The sequence below is a fragment of the Phyllobates terribilis genome, unplaced genomic scaffold, assembly GCF_046119375.1.
Source record: "Phyllobates terribilis strain yellow unplaced genomic scaffold, ASM4611937v1 Scaffold_1__5_contigs__length_1240528914, whole genome shotgun sequence".
Classification (NCBI taxonomy): Eukaryota; Metazoa; Chordata; class Amphibia; order Anura; family Dendrobatidae; genus Phyllobates; species Phyllobates terribilis.
Genome location: NW_027362761.1, coordinates 230279781 through 230306410, shown reverse-complemented (window position 1 = coordinate 230306410; position 26630 = coordinate 230279781). Strand labels below are relative to the sequence as shown.

The following is a 26630-nucleotide window of genomic DNA, read 5'->3' as shown; positions in this document are numbered from 1 at the left end:
TTATTTTTATTCAAATTTGTTGGCGCTATGAAAATAAAATTACTATTCTTGTTTATTATTTCCCCTAAATCCCAGATTTCTGAATAAAAAAAAGTTTAATCTGGAAAAAACAAACAAATGTACCTTACTTTGGAATCTGTCAGTAGTATCAACCCACCTAAGTCATCTGTATGGGCATGTAACTCATAGAATGTCAAATTAAATGATACCTTGATATCAGCGATCCGATATCTTATTCCAGAGAAATTCATGTTTTTCTTGATATATAAATGATCTGTTAAGATCTATGGGCCGGATATAGATCTCCCAGAGAATCTGCCTCCAGCGCTTATTTTACATGAAAGGGGGAGTTACCTGTGTGAGACATAACAGTCAAGGCTCTACTGATTTACAGAAGATGGCATAAGAGGGTTGATCCTACTGACTTAGTCACATTTGGTATCGCTATGTCTATAATGGCACATACTATAATACTTATATTATTTATCCTGCACATTAAACACGCAAAAATAAATTTGAAATACACCACAAGAATTCACGTTTTTGTTCATTGCACCTCACAAAAAATTAAAAAGTGAACAAAGAGATGTATATATCCCAAAATGGTTCCAATAAATACTCTAGCTTATTACACTAAAACAAGCCTTCATAGGCTCTATAATTTAGAAAATCGAAAAGTTATGGCTCTCAGAGCTTGATGCAAAGCACAAAAAAAAAAAATTGGTTTTCTAAAATATGTTGGAAAAATGAAAAATTGCTGATAAGCTTTCAACCCTTCTAACTTCCTAACAAAAAATTAATGTTTTAAAAATGATGCTGATGTAAATTAGACATGTCGCAAATGTTATTTATTATTTTAGTGGTCTGACCATCTGTTTTAAGACTTAAAAGTTCGAAAATTGTGACATTTTTTTCATAAAAAAACTCAAATCATATTGACTTAATTTTTTTACTAATATGAAGTACCATATGTCACGAAAAAACATTCTCAGAATCACTGCGATATGTTGTAGCATTTCAGAGTTATTACTACATAAGACTGGTCAGAATTGAAAAATTTGGCCTGGTCAGGAAGGTTAAAGCATGGTTGGGGGGTAAAGGGGTTAAAGAAAAAAATATAGACAAATTTGGTATGACCTTAATTGTACTGATTTGCAGAATCATGCTGCCAAGTAATTTTTAGCTTACAATGCCAATACAGAACCAAAAAAACATGGTGAGATTTCATTTTTTTTTCACATTTTCTAGTACATTGTCTGGTAAAATTAATGGTCATTCAAAAGTACAGCTTGTCCTCTAAAAAAACAAGCCCTGATATGGCTAGGTTTATAGAAAATGTAAAAAAAGTTATGGCTCTTGGAACAAGAGGAAGAAAAAATGAAAATTCTACCCAATTGTATGTAAGCTTCTTAGCCACTGGAAATAAAAGTTAAGAAGCTGAGAGAAATCATTGTCTCTAGTATTATCCTGATATTTTACATCTTCAAATATTGTAATAATTCTAATGGACATAAGAGAAGGAATATGTACTAGGATTAAGTGTCAGAAATTGTGAAAAACTTTGTTTTGCTGAATGGGGCTAAAGTGTAAGTAAACTTATTAGTTCAACTGTATAGCACTAAAGGGACCTTTCAGATAATTGGAGTATGCGCCTTTTTGTAGGGCCTTGTTGTTTAAGTTGAGGGAGAAAAGGGCAGGCTCCCACCCTAGCTGTCTAGCAAGACAGTTCATGTGTTGATGTGTCCCTATGAGCCGGTACTTTGAATTAGATTATGTGACCCAACTGGGGACAGGGACTGATACGAGTAATTACAATTTGTGTATGAGCTGTGGAATTTCTAAGAAGTAGGAAATTGAATGGGATATGTGCTTTTCTGTAGGTCCTTGTTGTTGGAGCTGGGGGAGAGAAGGGCAGCCTTCCACTCCAGCTATCTAGCCAGACAGTCCATGTCTTAATGTGTCCCCTAGGAGCCCGTTGAGGAGGCTCCTTTTGAGAAGGTGGAATCAGGTCGACTTCCTTTGAATTAGATTATGGTACACAACTAGTGTCAAGGACTGATACCAGTGATTACAATTTGTATATGAGGTGTGGAATTTCTAAGGAGTGGGAAACTGAACATTGGGGTATTTACCTTTCTGTAGGTCCATATTGTTAGGTGGAGTGGAAGGCTGCCCTAACAATAAAGACCAGCAGAAAGGCAAATACCCCAATGTTCAGTTTCCCACTCCTTAGAAATTCCACACCTCAAATTGTAATTACTCGTATCAGTCCCTGTCACAAGTTTTGTACTATAATCTAATTCAAAGGAAGTCAACCTGATACCATCTTCTCAAAGGAGCCTCCTCAACGGGTTCCTAGGGGACACATCAAGACATGGACGGTCTGGCTAGATAGGGCAGCCTTCCACTCCAGCTATCTAGCCAATCTATCCAGACCGTCCATGTCTTGATGTGTACCTAGAAGCCACCAGTTGAGTAGGCTCCTTTTAAGAAGCTGGAATCAGGTTGACTTCCTTTTGAATTAGATTATGAGACCCAACTAGGGTCAAAGACTGATATGAGTAATTCTAATCTGTCTATGAACTATGGAATTTGTAAGAAGTGAGGGGTTGAACAATACATAGTACAGTGACTACGTGCTGTCGCCTGATATAACCTTTCCTCTAGATTCCCCTTCCTCAATCTGTTAATGTTTGGCCGCTCATGCTTCAACTATGTAATGTATTTGCTTTGTGTGATGCATTGTCTGTGTTGGAAGAGTCCTGATACTTAGTAATCTCCCTACAAATCATAAAAGGTGAAAAAACTGGTGGATGGAATTGAATCTACATTTACTACCACAAAGATCGTTTTTTTTCTAACGTGTTGAACTCATTTCCAGTTAACTTTTATTGCCTCATCTTACTGCCATGTTTGCTTTCAGCAGGATTGCATGCTGTTCCCATAAGATAAAGCTGTTGTGTAATAGTTTTGTAACTGTTTGTCAGTTGTTTTTTTCACTCCGCTTATAGAAACCTAAAACCAGAAAGTTATGTGATGCGATAGATAGTTCACATGGGTGCAGTTCATATTTCTCCTCGTCGCCACTCTTCTTGTAAAGGGATAATTATAATGAATTAAAAGAGATTCCTATATAACATTAAAAAAATCTATAAAGATTGGGATGTGGGTAATCAATAACTCCTTCTTTGGATTTTTTTTACACTTGAAGATAAATTTGTAAAAAATGAGCACCGATTAAATCTGATACGATAATCGCTTTTTTGTAATCACAAACGCATCTGAGATCGCCTGTTTTTCCTGTTTTCCTCCTGGCTTGTCTTCTAAGGATTAACAGATGCCATTTACATGAGGGGATATACTAAGAAGTCCTAAAAAATTTCAACCAACAAGCATATTCTCACTGATCCTTCAATCGCTTCAAATGTTTACATTGGCCAATGATTGCAGACACTTTCTCGATAGTATGAGATTTTACATAATAATCACCCAATGTAAAAGGCCCTTGACTAATTAGATATGTGTTTCCCATATAAATTTGTCAGCCAATGTCTGTGCCTTCACATATACCAATATGCTTCAGTTTGGAAATTTGTGATCTGTAGTGTTAATTGACCCATAAAGTCGTACCTTTAAGTTTGAAAGTTATCCCCTATTCACTGAATTGGCAAAAACTTTCCTTTCTCTGGGGGTCTCACTGCCCTGGCCCCAGTAATCACACAAACTGGGGCTCTGAAGAGCCCCAGTTGAATGGAGTGGAGGTTGATCGTGCACACTACCACTCTGTTCACTCTTAATGGGAGCACTGGAGATTGTTATGCACTGCGGTCGGCTGATCTTTGGCACTCCTGTTAAATTGAATGGAGTGACAGAGCGCATGATCGACTTTTGCTCCTTTCAGCTGGGGCTCTTGAGAGCTCGGGTTCTTGGGATCACAGGGGTCGAACCCCCAGCAAACTTCAGAATGCTCCATTGTTTGCCACCATTGAGAATGTTCAGAATTCGTACGTACTAGACACAAGACTATTTTGGATATCAACATTAACTATAGTATTCTACCCAGAGCAAAATTTTTACATTTTTTCCATATATTCTCTTTTTTTTTAACTTCAGTGTGTATTTTGGGTATAATCTTATTATATTTTATTATTTAAGGAAGGTGTCTGGGTAGTACAATTTTTGAAACTAAATGCTCAGATTGCTTTAAAAAAATAAAAGAAGCCATGCTCACCTCACTGATCCCTCGCCACAGATGCTGACTGTACAGATCACCACTGTGATTGCCTGTCATTGCTGCAGCGGGAAGCAGGTACCAGGCACAACCAGAACAGAAGTGAAAGGGGATCGGTGAGGTGAGTATGACATCTGTCCATTTTTTTAAAACACATATCTGAGCAATTTTTTTGTAAAAAATATATATATATATATATATATATATATATATATATATATATATATATATATATATAATAAAGGGTTTTTCCCCTTATGGGATATATCTGTGATATAGATGCATCATAATCATCATCAACTTACTGATAATGGGGGGGTCCAACTCATGACACTTGGCTCCTGGAACTAGAGCCCATATCACTAGTAAACCACAGTAGCCCTTTCTAAAGTCTGTCCAAAATATATACTGAATATTTCATATACAAGTATTTTTGGATAAATATATTCCGGACGTTTAAACTTATTGTAAGAGTTTAAGGCCTTGTGCACATGTTGCAGATTTGGTGTGTTTTTGCCATGCTGATTTGCTAGCAAAACCTGATGCCAGCAAAGCGAATGAGAAACCTGAAGTGTCATGCACACTGAATATTTTAGAGTTGCAGATTTGGTGCAGAAAATAATCTGCAGCATGTCAATTCTCTGTGCGTTTTTCACCCATTGAATGCACTGAAAAAGCGCGGCAAAATCACGGCAGACACAATGGTTTTGAGACTTTGTTTTCCTGCCAACAGATGAACAGATGCTGAAATGGTGCAGAAATTTCTACTTCCAAAATACTCAACGTGTGCACATACCCTTAAGGGTTACAAGGTATTTGATATCTCCTGGAATAAGCTTGTTCACCCTACTCTCCATAAGGAAGTATTTTTCAGTAGCACTGTGTGTTGCAACTCACTTTCTAATAAGGTCATGGAGAGTACTGAGGGAAAAGTCTAGGTACTTTCCGCATTTCTAAAAGCTTTATTTGCATTTGTGTAAACCTTGAAAAGAGGGCACATGACTCCTATATATTCCAAAGCTCAAATAGTTTGATAACTACTGTGCAGCTGGTTACATATGGCAGTTGTCAGCACATTTTGGCTTGTAGTTTCTGTATGCCCAATCTATAACAGCAGTTGAAGGACAGCACTCTCCTGTCTGGTACTACATGATGTAACATAAGTGGACATCAGATACATGACTGCTGCCCATGACCCCTAATATGAGGAGTATGCATATTCTTCCATTGAAGGACCAAGATGGTGTTGGTAATTGGTTGCCAGGACCTACAGAGAAGCACATATCCTGTAAAACTAAGATGGCTCACCTTCCCGCTATCAAATTCTAACATCTACAGTATGTATTGTTCTTTCAATTCTACATGTAAAAGCATGTAATATTTTTAAAGGGGTTGTCCAGGCTTGGGAAAAAAAAAGTCTGCAGGCACTTCATTTGACTGCAGACTGCCGAAATGTGTCAGCTTGCGGTGCGCATGCTGTCATGATTCCCCGGTATTGCCCGCTTGAGAGAGTGGTCAGTTGTGTGCAGTCCCGTACCGACTAGAGTTCTGCACTTCTCTAAATTCTCTCCTATTGAGAGAAACCGGATAAGACTAGTCTGCATGTGACCTCACGTTTGCAAATCGCATGCATACGGACACGTGATTGCACCAGTCGCACTGGCAATATTGTGAAATCGTGACATGGAATGTCTTGATTCTGCGTTCACATAGTGACAGCTGACGTTTGATCCAAGCCTGGACAATCCCTTTAGGGTTCAGCTCTCCATGTATCCAAAACAAATGTTGAAATTTTCCCTTTAGCGCTACGGTAATAGTGAATATAAATGTACTTGTTGAAACAGGTGTTGTTTTCCACAAAAACGTCATTTCTGCACTATTAATTCAGGACACACACACCAAAAAATGATGTTAAAGTGCCATCTATGGAAAGGACTCCACAATGTATAGTTTAGTTTGGGTAGGAGTGAAATTAAAATGGAGTCTGTAGCTCATATACTTTACTGAAGCACCACAAATAGTGAGGGAGCCATTGTGTAACGTGCCCATCTTCTGAGTGTGCTTCTCGTCTGCACAAACTTCAGGAGTCTGGTAGGATGAGTGTGCCTACCCATGACATTTGGAAAGTGACACGCTTTATTAACTAGAAGCCAGTGTCCCAGCTCTGTACATGTGTGAGAGGAGCTTTGTTAGTTATGATATTGAAAGATATTTTACAGTCACTGTGTCATAACTCTTATCTCATAGTGTCAGGGGTTTTCCATATTTCGGCACATGGTTACCCAGTATGTACAGTGGCATGTAAAAGTTTGGGCACCCCTGGTCAAAATTACTGTTATTGTGAACAGTTAAGGAAGTTGAAGATGAAATCATCTCTAAAAAGGCTGAAGTTAAAGATGACAAATTTGCTTTGTATTTTAGTCAAAAAAAAAAATATTGTTATTTTTTACATTTGAGAAAATTACAAAAAGGGAAATGGGACAATGCAAAAGTTTGGGCACCCTTGGAGATTTGCTCAGATAATTTTGACCCAAGGTTTCAGACCTTAGCTAGCCTCGTAGGGTTATGGATTGTTCACTATTAGTGTTGAGCGAGTATGTTCTGTTAACCCTTTCGGTGAGTATGCTTGGGCCGACCTCTCGAATATTTACAGCTGCTCGGTGATATGGTTGAATCGCTCCCGTGTGCATGATTTGCGACTGTTTGACAGTTTTAATACATGTGAGGTATGTCTATTTCTTACTCATTTCTCACATGTAATAAAGCTGTCAAACAGTCGCAAATCATGCACACGGGAGTGATTCAATCATATCACCGAGCAGCTGTAAATACTCGGAGCTCTGCCCGAGCATACTCGGAACAGAACATACTCGCCCAACACTATTCACTATCATTGTTAGGAAATGCCAAGTGAGGCAAATTTCCCAGCTTTATAAAGACCCAGCCTCCTCTAACCTTGTGCCAAAAAAACCCATGGCGCTCAGTGGTCACATCACAGGCTCACCGATGAGCGCATGGAATGATGTGCCCCCCTGCCGATGCGCTGTAAATGCCACTATCAGAGATTGAAAGCGACATTTAACATGTTAACAGCCACAGGCGGAACTCCACCCGCAGCTGTTAGAGGCAGATGATGGCTCAGTAAATCTGCCATCATCAGTCGCAAAAGATGTGGGCTCGCAAAGCCAGAGACACGACGCATGACATAAATGGAAATCATATGTCATGAAAGGGTTAATGGTCGAGTCTGATCTGCGAAACGGATGAGAATTGGACATGCTCTAAGTCACACAGACAGGACACACGGATCTGTTTTTAAAACTGATGTGTGTATGGGTCAATAAAACTCCATAAGTCCCTTTGTCACATACAGTACAGACCAAAAGTTTGGACACACCTTCTCATTTAAAGATTTTTCTGTATTTTCATGACTATGAAAATTGTACATTCACACTGAAGGCATCAAAACTATGAATTAACACATGTGGAATTATATACTTAACAAAAAAGTGTGAAACAACTGAAAATATGTCTTATATTCTAGGTTCTTCAAAGTAGCCTCCTTTTGCTTTGATGACTGCTTTGCACACTCTTGGCATTCTCTTGATGAGCTTCAAGTGGTAGTCACCGGAAATGGTTTTCACTTCACAGGTGTGCCCTGTCAGGTTTAATAAGTGGGATTTCTTGCCTTATAATTGGGGTTGGGACCATCAGTTGTGTTGTGTAGAAGTCTGGTGGATACACAGCACATAGTCCTACTGAATAGACTGTTAGAATTTGTATTATGGAAAGAAAAAAGCAGCTAAGTAAAGAAAAACGAGTGGCCATCATTACTTTAACAAATAAAGGTCAGTCAGTGCGAAAAATTGGGAAAACTTTGAAAGTGTCCCCAAGCGCAGTTACAAAAACCATCAAGCGCTACAAAGAAACTGGCTCACATGAGGACCGCCCCAGGAAAGGAAGACCAAGAGTCACCTCTGCTTCTGAGGATAAGTTTATCCTAGTCACCAGCCTCAAAAATTGCAGGTTAACAGCAGATCAGATTATAGACCAGGTCAATGCCACACAGAGTTCTAGCAGCAGACACATCTCTTCAACAACTGTTAGGAGGAGACTTTGTGCAGCAGGCCTTCATGGTAAAATAGCTGCTAGGAAACCACTGCTAAGGACAGGCAACAAGCAGAAGAGACTTGTTTGGGCTAAAGAACACAAGGAATGGACATTAGACCAGTGGAAATCTGTGCTTTCATCTGATGAGTTCAAATTTGAGATCTTTGGTTCCAAACACCGTGTCTTTGTGCGACGCAGAAAAGGTGAACAGATGGATTCTACATGCCTGGTTCCCACCGTGAAGCATGGAGGAGAAGGTGTGATGGTGTGGGGGTGCTTTGCTGGTGACACTGTTGGGGATTTATTCAAAATTGAAGGCATACTGAACCAGCATGGCTACCACAGCATCTTGCAGCGGCATGCTATTCCATCCGGTTTGCGTTTAGTTGGACCATGATTTATTGTTCAACAGGACTATGACCCCAAACACACCTCCAGGCTGTGTAAGAGCTATTTGACCAAGAAGGAGAGTGATGGGGTGCTACGCCATATGACCTGGCCTCCACAGTCACCTGACCTGAACCCAATCGAGATGGTTTGGGGTGAGCTGGACCGCAGAGTGAAGGCAAAAGGGCCAACAAGTGCTAAGCATCTCTGGGAACTCCTTCAAGATTGTTGGAAGACCATTTCCGGTGACTACCACTTGAAGCTCATCAAGAGAATGCCAAGAGTGTGCAAAGCAGTCATCAAAGCAAAAGGTGGCTACTTTGAAGAACCTAGAATATAAGACATAATTTCAGTTGTTTCACACTTTTTTGTTAAGCATATAATGCCACATGTGTTAATTCATAGTTTTGATGCCTTCAGTGGAATGTACAATTTTCATAGTCATGAAAATACAGAAAAATCTTTAATTGAGAAGGAGTGTCCAAACTTTTGGTCTGTATTGTATATGTGAGTGTAGTTTTACTATTCATGTCCTGCACTGAACATAAAGAAGTAGAGGATTATGCAGCTCTCATTTGTAGGGAACTTATGACGTGGAGCAAGCATCCTGATCTTTAAGTATCATACTATAGAGATGAAAGAGCTGAACAGATTGATATGTAGTTTTTTGGGAAAAGATTCAGTATAACTTGGAATTTATTCAGGTAAATTTCTGCTTATTTTTCTCATATGTCCAGTAGGCGGTTCTAATTGGTGACTGACGGCGAACTATGTATGAATGCTCCTATAAGGAAAGCTGTCAATCACTGATAAGACCACCCACTGGACCTCTGAAAAGAGAAAGCAGGACTTAAATGAAATACATGTTAAAGTGAATATTTTCCCTCATAGGGATACATTGGTCTACTCAGCTTTTTCTGTTCTATAACATTGTTAGAATATTGGACAGCATTTTGATTATGACAGGTTCCCTTTAATTCAGTATCCTCAGCCAATACCAATAAAGATCCATAAAGAAGGAAATATATATATATATTCCATACATACTGTATTTTTCGGACTATAAGACGCACCTAGGTTTTAAAGGAGGAAAATATGAAAAAAAATGTAAGCAAAAAATGTGGTCATGATGCCCTGTTATGGGGGAGGGGGTCTGCTGCTGACACTGGTATTGGGGTAATGTCCTCCAATTCTGTTAATATGCTCCATCCTGGCATACATGGCCCCTCCTTCCTGGTATAAGTGGCCCCCATCCCATCCTGGTATACCTGACCCTCATCCCCATCCTGGTATGCATGGTTCCCCTTGATCCCCCATCCTGGTATATATGGCACCCCTTGAGCCCCCATCCTGGTATGCATGGCACCCCTTGAGCCCCCATCCTGGTATGCGTGGCACCCCTTGAGCCCCCATCCTGGTATGCATGGCACCCCTTGAGCCTCCATCCTGGTATGCATGGCACCCCACTGAGCCTCCATCCTGGCATGCATGGCACCCCTTGAGCCCCCATCCTGGTATGCATGGCACCCCTTGAGCCCCCATCCTGGTATGCATGGCACCCCTTGAGCCCCCATCCTGGTATGCATGGCACCCTCTGAGCCCCCATCCTGGTATGCATGGCACCCCTTGAGCCCCCATCCTGGTATGCATGGCACCCCTTGAGCCCCCATCCTGGTATGCATGGCACCCCTCTGAGCCCCCATCCTGGTATGCATGGCACACCTTGAGCCCCCATCCTGGTATGCATGGCACCCCTTGAGCTCCCATCCTGGCATGCTTGGCGCTCTCTGAGCCCCTATCCTGGTATGCATGACACCCCTTGAGCCCCCATCCTGGTATGCATGGCACTCCTTGAGCTCCCATCCTGGCATGCATGGCACCCTCTGAGCCCCCATCCTGGTATGCATGGCACCCCTTGAGCCCCCATCCTGGTATGCATGATACCCCTTGATGCCCCCATCCTGGTATGCATGGCACCCTCTGAGCCCTCATCCTGGTATGCATGGCACCCCTTGAGCCCCCATTCTGGTATGCATGGCACCCTCTGAGCCCCCATCAAGCTGCCTGCAAAAATAAATAAATAATCATACTCCTCTCCTCTCTCCTCCAGCGCTGTCCCGCTCTGCTGCTGGCACTCTGACTATGTGAGCCACGCATGGCGACCCTGCCATGCGCCCTCACACAGCGTGAGACGCTGTGCTGGAATAGTCACTGCTCCCCACACCGGGACTCTGTGCGTGGGGAGCAGTGACCATTCAGTCTGTTCAATAGCCGACACACTGTACCGCAGCGCGGCCCCTGCTGCCGCTCTGTGGTCAGTGTACCCGCTATTAAAGACCATGGATATTCACTACAATCCATCGGAGTGGGTTGTAGGGAATATTCATGAGCTTTAATAGCGGGCACACAGAGTGCAGAGCGCTGCGGCTCCAGTGTGCCGGCTATTAAGAAAAATTAATATTCATTGCTCTCCATGCCCATGGGCGTGGGAAGCAGGGAATATTAATTTTCTTTAGTAGTGGGCACATCGTAGGCTGCAGCAGGCTGCTGCTGCCTCCTGTGCCCTGCTGACCCCCCGCTGCCACTCCCCCACACCCACCACCATGCACAGCCATGTATATAGTATTCGGACTATAAGACGCACCCCCCACTTTCCTCCAAAATTTTGGAGGAAAAAAGTGCATCTTATAGTCCGAAAAATACGGTATATGGAAACCCTTATGCTTCTCTATTTTATATCCATTCCTGTGTCTGTCTCAAATCTGGCATGAAAAATGACAAATGCAATTTCATCTTAACAGTGGCTCATCATCATACTGCGTTTTTCAGGTGTCACGATCACTTTGAGCCCAATGAATGATTGCACATAGAGTTAAATACGCATACAAATACCTTTAATGACATGCATCTGTATGCATACGTTGTGTGCTAGCTTATCTCTTGTTGTGCACGACTTTGCTGTGCAACTATTTAATTACTCAATTAATTAGCCAGTTATTCTGCCTTCCCACTCATCACATTATACATCATAACTTTTCCTTAGAGAGCATTTGAATTTCTATGTCCTTTCTATCTAGATAATTTTTTGAAAAAAACGTACAAATGCCCTACTTTATCCAAAAGTAGAGACAAATTTGGGGATTTCAAAATAAACATTAGAAGCATCAATTTGTTGGTATAATTGCAACTCCTCGTTTTCACCCCATGATCTACAGAATATTATTACATGATCTATCTACTGTTATAGATAGATCATATCATATATCCTTTTGTACTTCTTTCACAATACTCCAGATACGTGATCTTCATATGTACATCCCTGTGTACAATAATCCCATTTCCCTAATGTCTTATGTAAATCATGTGTTGTCACCTTGTAACTAGAACTGGTATTTTCCCTAACTGCACGATTAACAGGAAATGAGCCGTCATAGTATATGGTCCAGTTAAAATAAAATGTACATCTAAATCTATTTTTTTTTTTCTATTAAAGGAGGAACACAGAGGCTACCACGTATGGTCGGTGTTGCTTTGGCGAAGGAGCTTATATTCTCAGCACGTGTCTTAGATGGCAATGAAGCAAAATCCATTGGTTTGGTCAGCCATGTTGCAGAACAAAACGATGAAGGAGATGCAGCTTACCAAAGGGCTGTTGCTTTAGCTAGGGAATTCATATCTCAGGTAATTAGTATTAAGTAACTAAATGTATGTTAGTGATTTGTTAGGGAATATGGACAATATAAAGGGGATGGGCTTCAATGAGCTAGAATGGAGAACGACTCTGTAGGAATAACTCCCAGTCTAGAGGACGGGAGCAGCCCAGGTATTACATTGATGGCTGTGCACCTGTATATGATAAAGTTTTTAAACCAATATCCTGCGTTCACACGTTGCTCTCATGTTGCATTTTTTTCACTACAATTTTCGAAACCCACACCATGGCCGCAAAATATGAATGCACCTGTGGCACCCCAGGGGTCTGGTTGCCACAGTAATAGAAATATTATGTCTGAGAGCAAGTGGGAGGTTTCTCTGGTCAGGAGCCCTAAGCATGCAACACGGCCCACCCAGACCTGGAAGGGGAGGAATCTGCCCTTATAAACTGGGTCTGGGGCGGGATTAGGACAGACAGAGCCTGCAGAACAAGCAGAGCAGTCAGAGTCAGAGTGAAGTCCCAGACAGAGACGCAGTCTGGTCTGGAGGACAGCAGACACAGGGAAAGGAAGACCTAGGAGCTCTGTAGGAACAGTAGCTGAATACCAGGGGCTGGAGCTGAGCAGAGTTCGCCCTGGTTGAAGACACTAAACCCGGACACGGAGTCCGAGGCTGTGGGGACATCCAGGTCCAGCAGCAGAATCCAACCGGCAGGGGATTCCATGTCCTCTGGCCATAGAAGCCCGAAGGCACGGTCACAAGCAAGGGACCAGCACCGCTATCGTGAAGCGGAGGCTAACAGAAGGCTCCAAGTCACCGGCCATACGGGTGAGCACCACACGGTATACTCAGGGACGTGGGCTACTTCTACCCGCATAGAGCAAGGTAGCCAGGAAAGAGTGCAGATAGACGAGGAGGCCTACAACTCCACCTGGCCAGGGGGAGATCCTGCTTGCTCACAGACTGACCAGGCCCCTACTGCTAACCAGTACTCCCGGGAGGGTCTGCTTATTACCATCAGTAAAGACCCTGAACTGCACCACACGTCTCTGTGTTTCATCGCTGCACCAGCACCATTAGTACTGGGACGCTCACACCATCACTCCCATCATCCACACTAGCTGCCCTGAGGCAATACTTCTCCCGTGGGGAGTTATCTCATACTCGGCTGCGCAAACAACATCAGCCTCAGCGGTCTGCAGCGCAGCGGCGGTCCCCACTGACCGCAATCCACGGGTGGCGTAGTCGGACATTGTTATTACCTAAGACTGCCACTGGTTTGACCGCCCTGGGCACGGACCGGGTCACCGCCACGGAGGACTACAACCCCCAGCGATCCGGCTCCGGGTATCCCCCTGCTCAGTACAGGCCCAGGGGGCGCGTCACACCCATAGTGGGGCAATCCATTATGTGATTGCTGATAGCAAACACGTGTTTTAACCCTTACTGCAGAATGACATACATGAGTGTTATCAACATGAAGTATATCCTGCAAAATGATGTACGTCAAGATGCTGATAAGTCACATAGCCAAGGGGAGGGTGGCTGTGATTGATAACTATTCTCATGCCAAGATCAGAGATAATACTGGTCTTGGTAATTTATTGGTAGCAGCACTTATAGTGAGGGTCGTTTTTTGCTTTGTTTGGCCCTAACATTACTATCACCAAGGCTTATGGGTTTGTACTGAAAGCCATAGGCCTAACAAAAAATTCTAAGTAACCGATTAAGATAAATGACAAGTAAAGTTGAGCTAAATGTTTTGCTGACCCTGTCCCGCTGCCACATCAGTAGCCCGTGGCTGCTGGAACAGAAAACTGTGAATCTCCTCCTACCTTTGGGATCCATAGTTTTCATAGTTTTAGTTATAAGTTTGAAAGAAGGTTCTAGTTGATGGACTTGTATCTAACAGGTTTATCTCATGAGGCAGATGCTAATTGCCCCATATTAGGAGAACAAATCCTTCCTGACTCCACATACGGCAATCAGACTAGTATGGCAATCAAAAATCCAATCTACAAAATTTAGTAGTCATTACTTGTAATAATCTATTTTTCAAGAAAATCATCCAGGCCCTCCTTGAACTTTTTTAGTGAATCGACCGTTACAACACGTTGTAGCAGAGCGTTCCATAGTCTCACGGCTTGTACAGTAAAGAATCTGTCTCTGATGATCCCTGACTCCTCTTCTTCTTAGTAGGCCCTGTGACATCATCAGTATGACATAATCATCATGTCATGTGGGCCTCCTAGTCAGAAGAGGCGTCATGGATTCTGCAGGCTGTAGGAGGTTTTCACTGCTCTGATCCGGCAGGCACAGATTACTGACGTGGCCACGTGACCATAATCCTGTGAATCTTTCAGCACAACTATAATAAGATAATATTAAAAAATAAAGTTCCTAGGTGGGCATTTAAAGGCAGTAATCTTTTATTATATAGTTTTGCACTGAATACTTAGGAAAAACAGTTTTATAGAAATATGTAGGTTCTTTTTGGTAAAATGAATTTAATACATGCTCCCTTTGCAGATCAGTCCGTGCCGCAGCTTATGAGTTGCTCTAGATAAATCTCTGTATTGCAGAACTTGTGCTTTGCGGATTTACAGGGAAACATTACGTCTGGAACAAACAGATGTAGAACATGCTGTACACTGTGTGACATTTGCTAATGTACTTATCTCCATCTATTAGACAACTAAATATACTTTAATAATGAAATTGGAAAAGTTAAGGTGTTATCAACAGTTTTGCAATCCTAGTATGTTCCTTTCCTTGGTAGGTTCATTAACCTTGTTACTATCAGTACTGTTACCATATGGCTAAACTATAATGAAAAATAAGAATATAGAATAAAACTAAAGAAAAATAAAATTAAGCCTTGTACTGAAATTGAGCTAAAACTCCCTTATATGCCTGTATGTATTAGCACAGCTTCATTCCTGTCCAGCTTTCCCTATTTTTTATATACTCTGTAGTATTTCTCTGTAACCTGTAATTGGATCATTGTACCATACATGAAAAATGGCATTTGTAGTTTTTAGTGCTTTCCATGTTAAAGTCAACGGTGGAAGAACGCCAGGAAGCCTCAAGAAAACCACATTGTGTCGCACTGTGTAAACTTAAGTGTGCATAAACTAAACTGGCATGATAGTGTGTGCAATATTTCTATGGGCAAGGGCAATTCAGGTTTATTAATAATTTCACAAAATCTCCACCAACCCCCGTATCGTCCCGCACTTAAATGTCAGTATATTTCAGCCTGTTATACTACCACATCTTGGTAATTCTTATCTAGTAAGAGTACTGAATGTTATTTTTTTATATACATGTCCTATGTTTTCATAATAAATAAATTATATATTACTGTTTTTCCAATAACATGTTCTTTTATTCCTCTTTTTCTGAAATCCTAGGGACCAATTGCAATGAGAATGGCTAAATTGGCGATCAACCAAGGCATTGAGGTATGTTTTTGCAATATATTGTTGTGTGAATAAACCTCCTAACTTTCTTGATTCATTTTTTTGTTGGCTTTAGACCTGCGATGTTTCTTCATGCCATGTTATTTTCAAAGTGTTTATGCCAATTTTTCTTCCAAAAACACTTCAATGAATTTAAGTGTGCTAATAGATATTTTGGGTTCTGTTTACATTTCTATATGCAATTTTTAAAGCTAAAACCAGGATTCGCTTAAAAAGATAAAAAGTAGTATCTCTTTAGGCTGTGTTCACACATCCGTTGTAAATGTCTGCATGCTAACTAACAACAACAGCTCTCTGCCGCCCAAGAAATAGCGCATCCATAAGGTGTGCCAATTCTGGTGCTTAGCCTCCGCTCTTCCCACTTGCCCTGGTGCAGTGGCAAGTGGGGTAATAGTATTGGGGTTGATGTCAGCTTTGTATTGGTAGCTGACATCAAGCCCAAGGGTTAGTAATGGAGAGGTGTCTATAAGACGCCCCCATTACTAACCTCACTTAGTCAGATTGTAAATAAACACCTAGAAAAAAGTCCTTGATTTGAAATAATGACTTAGACTCCTTTATTGAAATAAACACTCCTCGTACCTCTTTTATCATTCATTATGGGAAAAGGAAAAATAATAAACCACCATATTCCTCACCTGTCAGACGAGAAGATAATCCACTGAAGCCATTGTCCCCTGTAAAAGACAAAAAATAATAAACCACCATATTCTTCACCTGTCCGATATATGTGGCCACTCGCAGCATGCTGCGATTTTTTTTCTCAGTCCAATCTGAGCTGAGAAAAAGATGAGCAGGGAATCATAGAATAACATTAGTCAGCGTGCAATCCGATATTTTATTGGATTGCACTCGTCTGTTTTTCTCTCAGATGAGTATAAGCCCTAAACCTCAGTCAGAACCCTGAACATCTAATAAGATCATACAGTACTTTGTTGTATAAAATACACATTAATCCTGTAACGCTTTCTAATTGCAGGTGGATTTGGCAACAGGCTTAGCCATAGAAGAAGCATGCTATGCACAGGTATGCATTTGTACTCGATCACATGACTTTGTTACTTACACGATGAATGGCGCTAAATTTATAATGCAACATACAATGATTGATTTGCTCTTTTTTTTTTGCCTCTCTCGCCAAAAAACAGTTAATAAAAGCTATTATTAGTTATATGCATCTCAAAAATGTGCCATTCAAAACTACAACTCCTATGGAAAAAAAAGACCTCAAACAGGTACATTGATGCAAAAACTATGGCTCTTGGAATTAGATAAAGAAAAATCTGGAAATAAATAAATAAATTGGTCTTTAAGACCTAAATATGTCTTTCCTTAATGGGTTAAAAGGTTAACTACACTGTGTTTGTCTGTATTGTTATTAGTAATGGATGCATTGCTAGTATTTACCAAGAAATGTCACCTTTTGTTTCCTGATAAAGTGTTCTTTGGAAATAATGTTGCAACTAAACATTACATAAATGAATAGAATTACAATTATTTTCCCATTTACTGATTCAGTTTGTTAACCCCCCACAAGATAACAGTATCAAGGCAATATCTGATATGAAGCTCTGTGACATTTTCTTCCTTCAGAACTTGATTATTTGAAAGAACTGGATATTTGGGTTTGACATTTCCCGATTTGATTAGATGCAGGGGCGTTCTTAATTGTTTTATTTCTTGTTTGTTTATTTCTTCAGCAGGAAGGAGTTATTGTTTTTATAATGTGAAGCCTCCCACACAGAAATCAGCAAATGGTGTTTACGCAAGTTAGCTAAATTTAGGATTCCTAAACAGCCGCACTTTAATTTCAGCACTCCTTTCAGGCTGTGCACCGTATGCATTGCTGTTGTTTACAGAAGTAAAATATGTGCGATTTTATCACGAGTGGCATTTTATTTCATTTCTGCTGCTTGTCGCTTTGTCAGCAGTCACTCAAAATGGTATACCGAGACAGTTACATTATTAAAGATCTTGTTTTTGACAGAAGCGTAGAACATACAGATTTATGTGTCCTTCGCCTTTGGTGACATGTTTGGATATGGATATATATATATATATATATATATATATATATATATATATATATATATATACATATATATATACACTTATATTAAAGATAAAATTTGATACTGGTTGTGGAAGGTAGGCAGTTACAACACATGCCCTATGCCGTGATGAACCTTATCCTTCTGAAATGTCAAACTTGATAGAAATTTATAAAGTAGGATTTGATGGAAACTTGTAGAAATAGATACTCATTTTGGTTCTGGCATTTTTGGCAGTGGAACAAAGACGCAGGAACATTTAGTACAATCACAGAGCACTTACTGGTATATTCTTGAGACAGCATGTACATTTGGATATCGCTACAACATGATGCTAGTAATTTGCTGTCAATCTTTACATGACATAAACCAGATTTTGTTCAAAAGATGGTCTGAGCACAGCTGTCTTCTCTGGTGCAGGATATGGCCACTAATCCAACTCATTCTGGTCCTTTTAGTATACATACTGTACATACAGTGGGGGAAATAAGTATTTGATCCCTTGCAGTTTTTGTAAGTCTGTAATTTTAAGGGTAGGTTAATTTTAACATTGAGAGATAGAATATCCCAAAAAAAAATCAAGAAAATCACATTGTATAGATTAGATACATTTATTTGCGTTTTGCAGTGAGAAATAAGTATTTGATCCCCTACAAACCATTATAAGTTCTGGTTCCTACAGACCAGTTAGATGCTCCTAATCAACTCGTTACCTGCATTCCTAGCTTCCTCCTCTAGTGAGTGGGAAGATCCGGTGTCCATTGCAGACAATCAGTGGCTGCAGCAGTATGGAAAGTGTCACTACTGCAGCCAGTGATTGGCTGTAGCATCAATATGTCTTGATAAGCTGGAAGAGGAAGCTCAGTGATCCGCAGGGGACCTAGGTTGTGTTACAGAGAAGCAGCAGAATATTAGGGAGATGGTCAGTGCTTCAAAGGAGTGGCTGGGGAATCAGCAGTTGGGTATAGATTATTTTTTTATTTTCGGACTATGCGCAGGATACCTTGGCTGTGCCACTTAAAATCTGCAGGATATCAGGGAGAAATGGCAGGGGATCAGCAGATAAGTATAGATTTTGTATTTTCAGACCCTGTTGGACTTTTTTTTTACATAACAAAAAAGTGGTGAACAGTAGTGATGAGCGAACGTGCTCACCACTACTCGGTACTTGCCTGAGCATCATGGTGCTCGACAAGCTCGGCGAGTATTTCCGGGTTGCTCAGGTGAGAACTTGGGACCCCGCAATGCATGTTTGGCGCTGCTCTTTAGAGAGTCAGTGAACATGCAGGGATCGCTTGCCACGCACTGTAAGGCCGTTGCCATGTTGGTTGTGGCATTACAGTGATTGGCTGGCCGCATAGCATCATCGGGTCTATTTAAGACCCGATGACCCCAAGCTTGTCACAGCCTACCCCGGAAACAGGCATAGTAGGGAGAGCTGCTGCTGAGTCAGGGAGAGATTTGCTTGTTTATAGTTAGTAAAAGTATTCCACAGCATATATATACAGTACAGACCAAAAGTTTGGACACACCTTCTCATTTAAAGATTTTTCTGTATTTTCATGACTATGAAAATTGTACATTCACACTGAAGACATCAAAACTATGAATTAACACATGTGGAATTATATACTTAACAAAAAAGTGTGAAACAACTGAAAATATGTCTTATATTCTAGGTTCTTCAAAGTAGCCACCTTTTGCTTTGATGATTGCTTTGCACACTCTTGGCATTCTCTTGATGAGCTTCAAGAGGTAGTCACCGGAAATGGTCTTCCAACAATCTTGAAGGAGTTCCCAGAGATGCTTAGCACTTGTTGGCCCTTTTGCCTTCACTCTGCGGTCCAGCTCACCCCAAACCATCTCGATTGGGTTCAGGTCTGGTGACTGTGGATGCCAGGTCATCTGGCGTAGCACCCCATCACTCTCCTTCTTGGTCATATAGCCCTTAGGTGTGTTTGGGGTCATTGTCCTGTTGAAAAATAAATGATGGTCCAACTAAACGCAAACCGGATGGAATAGCATGCCGCTACAAGATGCTGTGTTAGCAATGCTGGTTCAGTATGCCTTCAATTTTGAATAAATCCCCAACAGTGTCACCAGCAAAGCACCCCCACACCATCACACCTCCTCCTCCATGCTTCACGGTGGGAACCAGGCATGTAGAGTCCATCCGTTCACCTTTTCTGCGTCGCACAAAGACACGGTGGTTGGAACCAAAGATCTCAAATTTGGACTCTTCAGACCAAAGCACAGATTTCCACTGGTCTAATGTCCATTCCTTGTGTTCTTTAGCCCAAACAAGTCTCTTCTGCTTGTTGCCTGTCCTTAGCAGTGGTTTCCTAGCATCTATTTTACCATGAAGGCCTGCTGCACAAAGTCTCCTCTTAACAGTTGTTGTAGAGATGTGTCTGCTGCTAGAACTCTGTGTGGCATTGACCTGGTCTCTAATCTGAGCTGTTGTTAAGTATATAATTCCACATGTGTTAATTCATAGTTTTGATGCCTTCAGTGTGAATGTACAATTTTCGTAGTCATGAAAATACAGAAAAATCTTTAAATGAGAAGGTGTGTCCAAACTTTTGGTCTGTACTGTATATCCATATGAACTAACAGTCTTTCTGAGGATTAATTCAGCTGCATATATTCAGTGGTGATAGCAGGAGTTAGGCAGGCAGGGTTTGTGGCAGACTGCAGTGCATACAGCACAAGAGGATCCATTGCACGTTCTGTCTGCTGCTGCTGTTGTTACAGAATTTGTAGACATAGCCCCAGATGTCAAGGGCCAGGGCTAATTTTGTTTTTATCTTAATCCTGGTTATTTGCTTAAAAAGCAAGGCAGGCAGGGTTTGTGGCAGACAATGTATACAGCACAAGAGGGTCCATTGCACGTTCTGACTGACCCTGCTGTTACAGATATTTGTAGACATAGCCCTAGGTATCAGGGGCCAGGGCTATTATTTTTTTTAACTTAATCCTGATTATTTGCTTAAAAAGCAAGCCAGAGTACGCCATTTTTCTGCTCCATTTGCTTGTTACACTGCAGAATACAGCCAAATATTTTCCATATTACAGTGATAAAAATCCAGACATTTGTAGTGAACGTGGAAAATATTGGCCTCCATTTACATTTTGTCTCAGTGTGTCAGTGAAGCTATTCACACGAGGTCGCTGTGAAGAATAGTAACCTACAGGCCCGCTATTTAAAATCCGTGGTTTTCCGTCAGACGTATCACATATAACTGCGGTCCAAATTCAGCCATTTTGTAGTGAACGTGGAAAATATTGTCCTCCATTTAAAATGGGCAAGGCGTGTGGCAAGTGGACATGATGGTGCATGCAGAGGCTGAGGCTGTGGGCAAGCTGAAATTGTGCCACAACAAACACCCACATCTTGTCGCCCAACCTTCCTGTCCCAAATACTAAGAGACCGCAGAACACCACTATTGAACACAGAGCAGTGTCAAAAGGTTGTTGGTTGGATAGCAGATAATGCTTCCAGTCACTTTGCCACCACCACCACCCTGTCTTCCACATGGTCAAGTCTCAGTAGCTGTGAGTCTGGACCACATATTCCTCACCCTGATTCTCCTTCCTCCCACCATGCCGAGTGCCCGGAGACAACGGATTCCACACTTGGACATTCATAAGAGCTGTTCACTTTTCCATTTATAGATTTGGGCCTCTCGCCCAGCCAGCTTCAAGCGGGTCAAGAGAAGAACGCGTGTAGCAATGCCCAAATATTGGAGCAGCCATGGTCACAAGGCAACGGTGGGAAAATGTAATTACTGTTGCAAGAGGTGGATGATGATGAGAGACAATTGCCAGAAAGTCAGGAGGAGCACCAGAGTGCGAAAGTGGAAGATGAGGTGGTGGATGATATAGTAACTGACCCAACCTGGCTGGGGGGACATGCAGAGTGAGGACAGCAGCACAACGGGGGGAGGTAGGCTTATCACCACAACAGTCAGGAAGAAGCAGTGTGGTGGCTGCAGACACAAGGCGGGAAAGCGTTCCCCATAACACCAAATAAAGACTCTGCAGATAACCCCAAAAAGGCCATTTGCATCACCTGTCAGGCCACCATCGGCAGGGGTAGTAAAACTAGCAGCCTGACCACCACCAGCATGATCAGGCACATGGCAGCAAAGCAGGGCTGTGGAGTCGGTAAGCCAAACCTCCGACTTCTCAATTTCCATGACACCGACTCCCTCATACATTGCTCATGTTTAAGTGATAAATTTACTGTAGCACAGATTCATCTTAGCTAAAAGACTGGACCCTTAGATCAGGAATAGGACAGACATTTATAGGACATTGCATAACTTTCCCAAATTCTTATGAAAAAATATTCCCCACAAACTGCATTGAATTACTGTACCCAATTTTAGGAGTCAGAGTCTGTCCATTTTATACTGACTCCGATTCCACCAAAATGGGCTCCGACTCCGACTCCACAGCCCTGCAGCAAAGCACCCGACTAAGTGGGCCGAACCCCAGGGTTCAGAAACAGTGTCTGTGGGTGACACCACTGCTTCTTCGCTGTTGTGCATGCACGCCAATCCCCTGTCCATGGCGCATGCGAAGATGCCTCCCTCCCTGCACCTGTCGTTGCACACTCTCAACTAACACCATCAGCAAGCACGTCCACATCCTTGTCCCAGTGCAGCTTTCAGTTGTCCCTACCCCAGTCCTTGGAACACAAGCGCAATAAGCAGCCAACGCCCCACAGGCCACACTACTAAATTCACACATTTCGTGAATGCTTGCCCTTGAAATGTTGCCTTTTAGACTCGTGGAGACGGAAGATTTCCGCAACCTGATGACGGCTGTCCCTCAGTACCCACCGCCACTATTTCTCCCGTTGTGCTGTCCCCGCATTACACAAGCACGTGTCACACAACATTAGTCGTGCCCTCAACAACGCAGTTACTGGGAAAGTCCACCAAACCGTGGACAAGTGCTTGTGGGCAGGGACAGTACATCTCTCTGACGGCACACTGGGTTAATATAGTGGAAGCCAGGACCCAGTCGGACCTTGGGATGGAACACGTCCTCCCGACGCCGAGGATTGCAGGCCCTGGGTCAGTCAGGGTTTCCCCCACATTCTACAGCTCCTGCACCTCCTCCTCCTCTTCAGCCTCCATCTCCGAAATGACCACATCAGTCATAAGCTGGAAGCACTGTAGCACTGCCTCAGCCAAGCAGCATCAGGCTGTGCTAAAGCTAATATGCTTAGGTGACAAACCGCACAATGCTGAAGAGTTGTGGACAGCTCTGAAAGAGCATGCAGATCTGTGGCTGACACCGCTGAACCTACAGCCAGGCATGGTCGTGTGTGACAATGGCCGGAACCTGGTAGTGGCTCTGAAGCGAGGCGAGCTCACACACGTACCATGCCTGGCCCATGTGCTTAACCTGGTGGTTCAGCCGTTTCTCAAAACCTACCCAGATCTGTCCTCTTGGTGAGGACACGGAAGTCTTGCCTGTTAGCAGTCTGGTACACATGGCTGAGTTTGTTATGCTGCCTTTCCCTTGACCCTCGCATTGGCCAAATTTTGGGTGACCGTCATTACTGGTTGGTGACACTTCTAGACCCACGCTACAAAGAGAACTTTCTATCTCTTATTCCCTCTGCGGACAGGCCTAATAAAATGGGTCAGTACCAGAAGGCCCTTGTTTCGGAATTATTAAAAATATTCCCATCTGAAAATGCTGGCGGCAGAGGTCATAGTTCGATGGACAACCAAGGAGTACAGATGAGAGCCACAAATCCAATCCAGCAGAGGCAGGGGAACACTGTCAAAGTTCTGGGAGAGTTTTCTCAGACCCTCCGATTGCACAGACCCTGATGCACGGGCTACTCTCACGAGGAGGGAAAAATTTGGGAATACACTAAAGGAGTACCTTGCCGACCATACCAACATCCTCCGTTATTCCACTGTGCCTTATAATTATTGGGTATCCAAGCTGGACACGTGAGCGGGTTTTTAGTACCGCTGGTGGAATTATAACTGATAGGCGCATCCGCCTGTCAACTGAAAATGCTGACAGGCTGACTCTTATAAAAATGAACTAGGGCTGGATTAGGCCAGACTTCTCAACATCACCGAATGCAAGCAGCGTAACACAAACTCAAATACAGTGTCTTTTTTTGGGGAGGTCTAACTCTGTTCGCATGCACCTGTCTTAACACCCAGACATGGGTATACGCTTTCTGATTTTGTCTATTTGCTCTTGTCCTCCTCCTTCTTCTCATCCTCCACCACCATATCACCATATCTACGTCTTTTGCAAGGGACATTGGAGTGTCTGCAAATTTTTGGCAGCCGTTGCATTCACTGCATAGGCAAACAGTATGAGAGACCCACTTCCTAATAATGTAAACATTTTTTTCAGGAGGCCCTCCTCTATGTCTCTTGCAAGGGCCATTGGAGTGCCCCCAAATTTTTGGCAGCTGCTGCATTCACTGTATAGGCAAACAGTATGGGAGACCCACTTTCTAATAATGGGTACATTTTTTTCAGGAGGCCCACCTCTGTCTTTAAATTGGTATTGGGGTTTTTCCAAAATTTTGACAGCTGTCGCAGTCACTGCGTACGCAAGAACAGTATAGGAGACTCACTCGTTAATAATGGGAACAACAACGCATAGCCGACTGATGGCTGTCTAACAATAGCGAGGGCTGACTGCTGGCCCTTTAAGAATAGTAAGGGCCGCCTGATGGCCCTATAAAAATAGGCTTTGTGACTTTCAGAGTCCCTCCATCATAAATGAAACAGGATGTGTCTGATCATGTCTCACACACCACATGGCCAGATAAGGGCGTAAAATGTTTAAATGACATTTTTCACTGTTGAAATCAATGCAAAAGTGCAAAAACGCATGGAAAACGCTACGTGTGAATATAGCCCAAGGTGTGGAGGAGCAGTTTTGCTTTTGGTTATTTATTTTACCTTATATGCAAGTCATTACCCTGCAAAGGATGTTCCTTAACATTTTTCCCAGGAAAATCCATTTTGTTTTTGTATGTTTTATTGTGAGTCCTTAAAAGTGGCGTAATACTCTGACAACATTGTTGACAGCGGTGACCTTGGGGAGTCAGAGATGCTTCCAGGGGTCTTCCCCATGCTGTTCCCATGTCATTTGAGCACTGTTCCCATCGATTTGGGCAATTTTTAGGCCCTTTGCAGACCGCCGGGGTGGTGGCGCTGGAAAAATGCTCGAGTTTCCCATAGATTTACATGGGGCTCTTTGCTCGGGTCGAGCACTCTAGCATACCAATTTGCTCGACTCGAGCAACGAGTACCCGAGCATTTTAGTGCTCGCTCATCACTAGTGGACAGCTTTGCAAGTATTCACAGTACTTTGCCTGTTAGAACAGCCCCTAACACACCTGGAAAGGAGGCTTTTGGGATGTGGTTTGGAACTGGAAGATCTGCACCCCTGTGAAAATGAGAAGATTCTGTAAAAAGAGAGATGGAAATTGGAGGCATTGCGGTTGGATATGGTTCCACTTGCTATAGTGTGTCCTAGATACCAGGTGGTGATACCGAGCATTCACATATTCTTGATTTGTAATATAAAAATAAAAGAAACAAGTGCATTATGGGCAGCCATTTTGTTAAATTACATTCTTTTTGCTTCCTTTAATATGATATTTGTTTTTCTTCTCTTTATACAGGTTATCCCAACAAAGGATAGGCTTGAAGGCTTACTAGCATTTAAGGAAAAAAGGCCGCCGCGTTTTAAAGGAGAATAATAAAGCATGGCAATCACTTTCCCAAAAATAGGGTAGAAAGGGAAGTGTCGTGGGGACCTTCTTTCTGTTCCTTGCCTCAGTTTGTGGAATTTCACAACCATGGAAATTGAAGTAAATATTGCAAACATTACGGCATCTGGAATATGCCCATACATGTACCTGTTTGAAGTATGTGTTTCAGATCATTTTGATAGTCGCTGTGAGCCTGTGCCTACATGCACTGTCACTCATTTGCCTGTTCTAAGTTACTTGAAATGTGAGAGACTGCAGCAGCAAACACTAGTACGTCTCAGAGCTACACAATGGCAAGCTTTTGTTTTTCTTTTTTCGCTTTAGCAGCATTGTATGTAATGACGCTGTACACATAGAATGTCAAAGTAATGTGAAATAAAGCCATAGAAATGACTACTCATATCAATGACAATGCATTTTCAGTGAAGAACACAATCAGATGTATAAACCAATAAAACTATTATACTGGAAAGTGTGGAATTGTGGATTAAATACAATATAACTCATGGTAAATATTCAATTCGTAAAAACAATCTGACAAATTTCTATTGTAAGTGCACAGCGACTTTGTATTTGAACTGCTTGTGTCTTACTCGAAAAGAGGTGGGACTTTGTGGAGAGGACATTACTTCTTTGAAACAGGGATATGGCTTAAAGACGTTGCCCAGGTTTGGTAAGAAAGTCTTCAGTCACTCTATATGCACACACACTTTCATGCCAAACCTGGACAACCCCTTTAAGATGCATCAAAATTTTGCCAAAACTAATAGTGTAATGTGAATGCACCAAACTAATAGTCTAGTATGAATATCATAATTTTGGCTCATTTTTACACTGTCAGCCTAAGTTTACATTGTTTATATATTTAAAAAAAAACTAAAGAAATGTACTGGGATGTAAGTTGGTGTGTGCATGCAGCATGTAAGTGCATATTCACACTG

General features: G+C 42.1%; 1 protein-coding gene across 1 annotated transcript in view; it reads left to right on the top strand.

Moving 5' to 3' along the window:
* AUH (AU RNA binding methylglutaconyl-CoA hydratase) overlaps positions 1-26161 on the top strand; it is a 270894-nt gene extending 244733 nt beyond the window's left edge. Inside the window, exons 7-10 of the mRNA XM_073671019.1 lie at positions 12222-12409; positions 15796-15846; positions 16844-16891; positions 25600-26161. Of these exons, the coding sequence (XP_073527120.1) occupies positions 12222-12409; positions 15796-15846; positions 16844-16891; positions 25600-25677 (365 nt within the window). The 3' untranslated portion in view covers positions 25678-26161. The remainder of the gene's footprint in view (positions 1-12221; positions 12410-15795; positions 15847-16843; positions 16892-25599) is intronic.
* Positions 26162-26630: the final 469 nt, after the last annotated feature.